Source organism: Bufo gargarizans, chromosome 1 (genome assembly GCF_014858855.1).
Source record: "Bufo gargarizans isolate SCDJY-AF-19 chromosome 1, ASM1485885v1, whole genome shotgun sequence".
In the NCBI taxonomy this organism is placed as follows: Eukaryota; Metazoa; Chordata; class Amphibia; order Anura; family Bufonidae; genus Bufo; species Bufo gargarizans.
In genome coordinates this window covers 316005603-316014126 of record NC_058080.1, presented here as the reverse complement: position 1 = coordinate 316014126, position 8524 = coordinate 316005603, and the positions used below count along the sequence as shown (strand labels likewise).

Sequence of the window (8524 nt, the reverse complement as noted above, 5' to 3'; positions counted from 1 at the left end):
CGATGGGGTAGGGAAATTTCACAGCATTGTGTGCATGCGCTGGGAGCTTCGCCAACGGTTAGGGTAGGGAAAAATTATGGGCCCGTGCGCAGGCGCGGTGATCGGATGGATGTTCTCAGCTGGACACTGGCCGACACTGCGCATGCGCTGGGAGCCTCACCAGCGATTAGGGTAGGGAAAAAGCACTGGCCCGTACGTAATTTTTCCCTTCCCTAACCGCTGGTGAGGCTCCCGGCGCATGAACAGTGTCGGTCAGTGTCCAGCTGAGAACATCCATCCGATCACCGCGCCTGGGCACTGGTCCATAATTTTTCCCTACCCTAACCGCTGGTGAGGCTCCCGGCGCATGCGCACTCTGCTGTGAAATTTCCCTACCCCGTCCTTCTGCGCCTGCGCAGCACACCTTTTCACGTCATGTCCGGTGCGACCGGTAGTGAAATCTCACGAGGTAAGGAAATATAACGTTACACCTGCACTCTCCCTGCTCTGCTTGTCCTGCATCTGGCACAGTCTGTAAGGGGCGGGAGGAAGCAGTCACATGGCATCATGCCACTCTATGCTTTACAGTAATGCCAGGGCCATGCACATTCCATTACAAGCTCTGAAATCATCCTTCCTATAAGAATCCTCAGTAGTAGTAAACCCGCACGAGGATACACTCTGAACAGTGTCACAGGAATATAGTCTAACGGGCGAGGGCTGATAACGTGTACTCTATGGTAGAGCGGCCCTGCTCTTGCTCTTCTCGCAGGCTCTGGAGGACTCAGCCGACGTATGAAATAAGGAACTTCCGGTTGTGCTCCTTCCTTCCGGTGTGTCTGCCATCAGATCTTACAGGTATGTTAGTATTAATGGCGGGTGAAATCCGTGTAATATCTCTGCCATCCTAACGCGGAGCGGCTGGTTTCACGTTGGGTATGGCGGGGAGGATTTCGGCTGTCTGACCTTGCGGTTATTTCTGGAGGAGAACGTGTGGAAGCCGCTGTTGGAACCTCATAGAGCACTATGGCCGCTGGTACGTGGTGTATATGATGTACAGCACCGCAGCCGCTGTCCATCTCTCCAGTCTAGTCCTGGCCATGACATGTCCATTCTGCTGTAAAGCTGTGACTACCACCTCTACGGTAGTATGACTGTTATTGATGCTGTATGTACTGTTTTGTACCGTAAGGTGGACTATGGACTGATTTCTATGAGCTTACTTTCACGCACTCTGGGGGCATTATGGTAGACCTCCCAGCATAACTGGATCTGCAGAGTCATACTTATCTGATCCCTGCCTTTAGGTTCCTGCTCCTTTTCTGCCCTCTGCCAACATCTGTGACCTAGTAATGTGCTTGGTACACATGTCAACGCTATAGCCTGTCGCTGGATGCAGGCATTAAAGAGCTGGAACCCGCGGTGGGGATCAGCTAAGTATGTGTGCCGCAGGTCCAACCATGCTGAGGGGTCTAGTCCAGGCATCCTCAAACTGTGGCTCTCCAGCTGTATCAAAACTACAACTCCCAGCATGCCCCAACAGCCTACAGGTATCAGCCTACAGCAGGGCATTGTGGGGGTAGTAGTTTTACAACAGCTGGAGGGCCGCAGGTTGAGGATGCCTGGTCTAGTCGAAAAGGCCCCAAGGAGTGTGCGACACCTTTAAAAATTAGTTCGTAAACCAAATGGTTGTAACTAAAAACTTGCCAGGCGTTGACGCAAACCTGTTATGGATAAATTAAAGGGGGTGTCCGACCCTTAGTAACATCTGCAGGGGAGCAGCCAGGCTTGGGCTACTTTCACACTAGCGTTCGTCGGTCCGCTCGTGAGCTCCGTTTGAAGGAGCCCACGAGCGGACCCAAACGCCTCCGTCCAGCCCTGATGCAGTCTGAATGGAGCGGATCCGCTCAGACTGCATCAGTCTGGCGGCGTTCAGCCTCCGCTCGCCTCCGCGCGGACAGCTGAACGCTGCTTGCAGCGTTCAGCTGTCCGCCTGGCCGTGCGGAGGCGTGCGGATCCGTCCAGACTTACAATGTAAGTCAATGGGAACGGATCCGCTTGAAGATGACACCATATGGCTCAATCTTCAAGCGGATCCGTCCCCCATTGACTTTACATTGAAAGTCTGAACGGATCCGCTCAGGCTGCTTTCACACTTAGAATTTTTTCTAAGTTATTAATGCAGACGGATCCGTACTGAACGGAGCCTCCGTCTGCATTAATATGATCGGATCCGTTCAGAACGGATCCGATCAAGCGCAAGTGTGAAAGTAGCCTTATGAACTCTCCTGCCGAAGGCTCCTTCTGGTCTCCATTGGACCATAAATGTTTCGTCCAGGCAGTCACAGGCCTCAGTAGCCACTGGTGCACAAACTGTTCCGTTGCGGATTTGCCTTCAGAAAATGCATTTTTACTGCAGATTTCGATCTATGCACTGTGGAGGATAAAAAAAATCTGCAACATAAATTGTCATGTTGTGTATCTATGGGTTCTGTATCCATAGTGTGGACATACCCCTAAGGCTTCATGCACACTGCCATATCAGCAGATCCACAAAACAGTTGCCGGCCATGTGCAGCCCGCATTTCCCCTTTCCACACATCGCACCCTCTTGTTTTCAAAACAGAAGAAAAGGACACTTTTTTTTTTTTTTTCCTTTTCTTTGCGGGGCCGTGGATGGACGTATGGCTGTGGGTAGCACAGGAGTACCGACCTCATGTCTTCCAGCCCCATTGAAACAATGGGTCCACAACCTGGTATGCAAAAAAATGTAGCTGGCATGCGGACCAAAAATACGGTAGTATCGAGGCCTAAAACGAATGTCCTACAACTGCAGATCTGTTTGTAGAAATACATCATAACTGCTGATTTTCTGTGGGAATGTTTTCTGTGGAAAATCTCTCCAGTTTTGGTAATCTTATAGATTCCTTATACTTGTTCAGCATATTTGTTTCTGCAGCCATTCCATTGTAGATTGACATGGTGCGGGAGAGTGCTTCATGTTATGTACAAAGCTGAGCATTGCTTATATTGTATTCTAAGACTTCTCTTCTATTTCAGAATGGCTATCAGGTATCCTATGGCTGTGGGCCTAAATAAAGGCCATAAAGTGACCAAGAACGTCTCAAAGCCCAGACACTCACGTAGGAGAGGGGTGAGTATAGCTGGTGGATGAAACAATCTGTCCAACCTTGTACAGATACTGGTATGCAAGGCTAGTAAAGTTGTGGCATATCTTCATTTGACAGTAGGGATCCCTTCAATCAGAAGAGAGCCACTGCCCTTTTATACTAACTTGGCACAGTGCAATCTCATCCGGTGGCTGCGTAGTTGTCTCAGTAGCATTCACTTAAATGGAAATCTGTCACCAGCGACCTTCCTATCCAGTGGTTGGCATAGATGTTTTTCTTTTGTTGATCAGAGACTCCTTTCCCATGATAACACTTTCCTATTATGCAAATTAGGCCTTTGGTGCAATGAGGGCATAACCATTTCTCTTGTAGCACACAAGCTCCGTTCCTTTCTGTGACCAGCCCCTCCCTGGCTGCTTTGATTGCGATTGACAGGAACAGGCAGCAGCAAAGCAGGGAGGGGAGGGGGTTTGGCCAAGGAAATGACTGCAGCTAGGGTGAAGAGAGGCAATAGTGATGCCCTCCTTGCACTAGAAGCCTAATTTGCATAATAGGAAAGTGTTATAACTGCGGAACGGGGCCTCAGATCAACAAAAGAAACTACATTTGAAGCGCGTGAACCACAGCAATATGTCTATGCAAACAGTTGTATAGGAAAGTCGCTGGTGACATTCCCTTTCAAAGGGTTTTATAACTGATAAACCTGGATAGGTCATGAGTATCTGATCGATAGAGACCAACACACAGGACCCCTGCTGATCAGCTGTTTGAGAAGGCATTGGCTTTCCTATTACTAAGCCAGTTCTACTTTACACTAGTTTGATTAATGACCCAATTAGTGACTTTTTTCACGTTTTTAATCAGTCTGTTAGTGCACATGACCCCTGAACAGTCTGTCAGACTTCACCAGGCAGCATGTAATGGAGCATGAGGACCTCAGCAAATTGTTGTGGGAGCAGATTCAGTATAACTTAATTTATACATTTAAATTGCCACTTTTTCTGAACTTTAGACCTCCCCTGTATACAGCTATCAGTGACTGCCCGTTATCGATGTATACACAGAGAATGCTATCAATAACTGGTAACACCTCCCCGTGTACAACTATCAGTGACTGACAGCTATCTATGTATACACACTTGTACAGAGAATGCTATCAATCACTGATGGCACCTCCCCATGTACAGCTATCAGTGACTGACAGCTATGTATATATACACACTTACACATAGAATATCAATTACTGATAAAACCGCCCCTGTGTCCCCAGGGACAGACAGCTATATCTGTATTCACACTTAGGCCTCTTGCATTGATCGTGCGCATGGGAGCACGCAGCATCAAGATTGTCCCGGACTCATAAGATCATGAGTCCAGGACAACAGCCCCACAGGCGGCCCTGATGTGCACAGCATCATTGTAATTTATGATTCTGTGCTCTCCCATGCTCCTCCGGGACATATGGCCTGCTCACGGACTGTATATCTCGGAGGGCATACGGTCATGTGCAAGAGGCCTTACACAGAGAATATCAATTACTGATGGCACCTCCACCATGTACAATGAAGCCAGCAATAGCAGAAATATAAACATAGAAATAAGTTATACTGATTCCTTCTCAGTTCCGGCTGCCTGCAGATTTTACTGCATTTCAAGTTGATAATGTTCTCTTTAGTGGGACACTCGTCAAAATATAATTCATAAACTCAGAAAAATCCTGGACTAGCTCAGTACAGTGGCTGCAGTGGTGATGTACCTTTTCCAGGCATGTCACCACTGCGGTTTGTGAACAGATAGCACAAGACTCACTTGACTCAGACCATTCACTGCGGCCAGGAAAGGAGAAACTATATATGCTGACTGCTACTGAGTCCTGTTATAGTACTGCCAAAATGAAAAAGGAACAATACCCAAACATAACAAAAATATAAAATCTGAATGTCTATGAATGTTTCTGTTAAATACCTATTCAAAGTGAGTAAAATATATTTTTATTCAAGGCCAAATTGCCTAGCCCTGCATGTCGACATACCAATATACTGTTCTGTATATTATGACCATGTCTGTCTCTGGGTGATGTGTACAACTGCATGGCAGGGGTATCTGTCAAATTTGTGTCGGCAGTAAACTGAGCCTTGAAATGCTGTGAAAATTGCAGTTGTTGTTTTCATTAGTGTGTCTTTAATGAAACTAAGTGGTTTTATTTATGCAGTGTACTGTAATTTTTATTTTTTTCTGTAGCGCCTGACCAAGCACACCAAGTTTGTCCGTGACATGATCCGTGAAGTTTGTGGTTTTGCTCCTTATGAGAGACGTGCCATGGAGTTGCTGAAAGTGTCCAAGGACAAGAGAGCTCTTAAGTTCATCAAAAAGAGGGTATGTAGTAGAAGCTGATTGTAGCTACCTTTTTTATAGTTGAATTTCTCCGTCTCTGTAGGGGAATTCAGTGAGGCCGACCTCTTTTGATTACGTTGGTCTCATCTCACTGGGCTGAGATTAGACTAATTTATTAAGAGCCAGGCCTGGTGAAGGAGGTGGCCGATTTCCTATAAATATATGGCATTAGACCTACCCAGTGTAAATACTAGTTTTTCTAATTCTTAATTTGTTGCGCATGTACAGTTGACTTCATGGAACAATCTCCTATTGCATTTACGCCAATTTATAGTGCAGGAAGCACAATGACGTGGGAGGCAGTGGTACATCTTGTAACTGCCCAGAACTATCTCCCCGGATTGATTTATCTTACACCAGTTTTTAGCATAATTATATAGTGATACAGATGGGGGCAGTTGGATAAAAGGAGCAGCTTTGATTTGGTATCAGAACATGTGTACACAGGTTCATCTTTTACTGTTCCAAGGAGAGTCCCAGCTCAGTGAACTTTGATATGGTGCAGGGGTCAGCAATATTCGGCACTCCAGCTGCTGAAACTACAACTCCCAGCATTCCCACTTTTTTAGCTTCTCTTGTAACTCCAATAGTAGTGACTGAAGAATTCTGGGAACTGCAATTTCAGAACAGCTGGAGGTTGCTAATCCCTGATAAGGTAGAAGTTTGAATTAAAGGCTTTGCTTACAGCTGTGTAATGGCACCTTTACACTGCTCAATTGAGCATCCGATTTTCGGGAAGGAAGCATTCCTTCATGACAATCGCCTTCTAATCAGTAAAAGATCACTCATCTCCATACAGAATCATTGTTTCATCTTTTATTGGAGCAGAGCAACTAAGAACCTGTCACCAAAACATGGAATGCAGTCTGCAGCCATCATGATTCATAACATTCCCTGTGTATACATAGCTAGACATCTGTCACTAGAGTCTTTTCTGGCAAAACTTTACATCAATCTGCTCAGCTCTATAACCCTTTAGTGACCACCCATACGTGTTTTTAGGGCAGTCACTAGGGTGCCTTAGGCTGGGCTGCCGCTGACCGGCAGGAGTGCCAATCCGGGCTGTTTAACACTTTACATGCGGTGGGCAATGGTGCCTGCCGCATGTAAAGTGCTGACAGAGGGAGTGGACTCCCTCTGTCTCCAATAGGCACCTCGCAAATGCTATCTCGGGGTGCCGATGAAGGCTGCCTGGAGTCTGATGTAGACCCTAGCCCAGCCTTAAGTGATTTCCAGCAGGTTGTGCCTCTGGTGCAGCCTGCTGGTCAATATCAGAATAGCATTGCCATTAAAATGAAATGTGCTATAGGGATAGTGCATTGCATTTTAAAGGCAATCAAAAAGATGTTTAAGTGGTAAAAGAAAGTAAAAAAAAAAAAAAACATTCAATGAAAAAAATTTCAAAACTTTTTTCCCCATATGTTTGGTATGCTGCCTCAATAACAACCTAGACTTCGTAAATTATCCCCTACGGTGAACGCCGTAAAAAAAACCAGAATTGCTCATTTATTCTTAGTTGCCACCGAAAAAACATAAGCGATCAAAAAGCGCCATTTACTCCAAAATGATACCAATGAAGGATACATGCAGTCTCCCAAAAATCAAGCCCTCACACAACTCTATATAAAGAAAAAGGTAGGTGTCTTTGGAAGAGGTAAAGCAAAAACATAAAAAAATAAGGTTTTTATTGCAAAAAAGTAGTAAAACGTAAAAAAACTATGTATTTAGAATCGGTTATCGTATTGACCCAGAAAATAAAGATATTTATACCGAAAAATGAACGTTGTAAAAATTTTAACTTAATAACACAGTGGCAGTATTTCTTTTTTCCATCTCCCTCCCAGAAAGAGTTAATAAAAGTTAATTAGAAAATTATGTGTACCCCAAAATGGTGCCGTTAAAAACTACAACTTGTCCCACAAAAAACACGCCCTCATAAAGCTATACAGATGGAACAATAAGTGTTATAGCTCTTGGAACGCGACGATGAAAAAGGGAAGAAAACCGCTTGGTCAGTAAGGCCCAAAACAGGCTGGTCACTAAGGGGTTAAATGGAGTAAATGTACTGCATGAATATAATTAGGCCAGTATTTTACTGGACAAGATTGCACAGCAGGCTGCACTTTTTTGTCCCTTTTTTTTTATTTTATGCACTGTGTGACAGAGGCTCCAAATGAAATGTTCAATCCAGATATGAACACTCACTGCCTAATACAGTGATGGCTAATCTCTGGCACTCAGTATGCTCCATTCATTTGTATAGAGGTCTGAGAACAGCCAAGCAAGTGTTGTAGTTTTACCACAGCTAGATTTCCAGAGGTTAGCCATATCGGGCCTAATAGGTTTTCGATTTGTACCGTTCAGACTGCGGAATAAGGCATTACTATTTAGCTACTTTGTTTTTCCCCTCTTTAGATTGGAACTCACATCCGCGCCAAGAGAAAGAGAGAAGAACTCAGCAATGTGCTAGCTGCCATGAGAAAGGCTGCGGCCAAGAAAGACTAAACTGTACAAGTTCTACTACAAATAAATGTTTCCAAAAAACACACTTTGTGGAGATTGATTGTTCTGTAAGGCTTACTAATTGGGATTTTTTTATGATTGTTGGTAAGATGGTAGGATTTTAAGTTTTGGGCTCATAAAGCTGAGAAATGTGCAACTGTATTTAGCTCACAGAGCATTGCTCATACTAGATCCATTAACCACTTCAACCCGCTAGCTAAAACCCCCTTAATGACCAGGCCACTTTTTACACTTCTGCACTACACTACTTTCACCGTTTATTGCTCGGTCATGCAACTTACCACCCAAATGAATTTTACCTCCTCTTCTTCTCACTAATAGAGCTTTCATTTGGTGGTATTTCATTGCTGCTGACATTTTTACTTTTTTTGTTATCGAAATTTAACGATTTTTTGGCAAAAAAAATTACATTTTTCACTTTCAGCTGTAAAATTTTGCAAAAAAACGACATCCATATATAAATTTTTCGCTAAATTTATTGTTCTACATGTCTTTGA

General features: G+C 44.5%; 1 protein-coding gene across 1 annotated transcript; it reads left to right on the top strand.

Annotated features, from left to right (window-relative positions):
• The first annotated feature begins 771 nt into the window (after positions 1-771).
• Positions 772-8050, top strand: RPL36 (ribosomal protein L36). Its single transcript, XM_044305644.1, has 4 exons — positions 772-837; positions 3040-3133; positions 5352-5486; positions 7920-8050. Exons 2-4 carry the CDS (start codon positions 3041-3043, stop codon positions 8007-8009), a joined length of 318 nt encoding a protein of 105 aa, XP_044161579.1. The 5' UTR covers positions 772-837; position 3040; the 3' UTR covers positions 8010-8050.
• Positions 8051-8524: the final 474 nt, after the last annotated feature.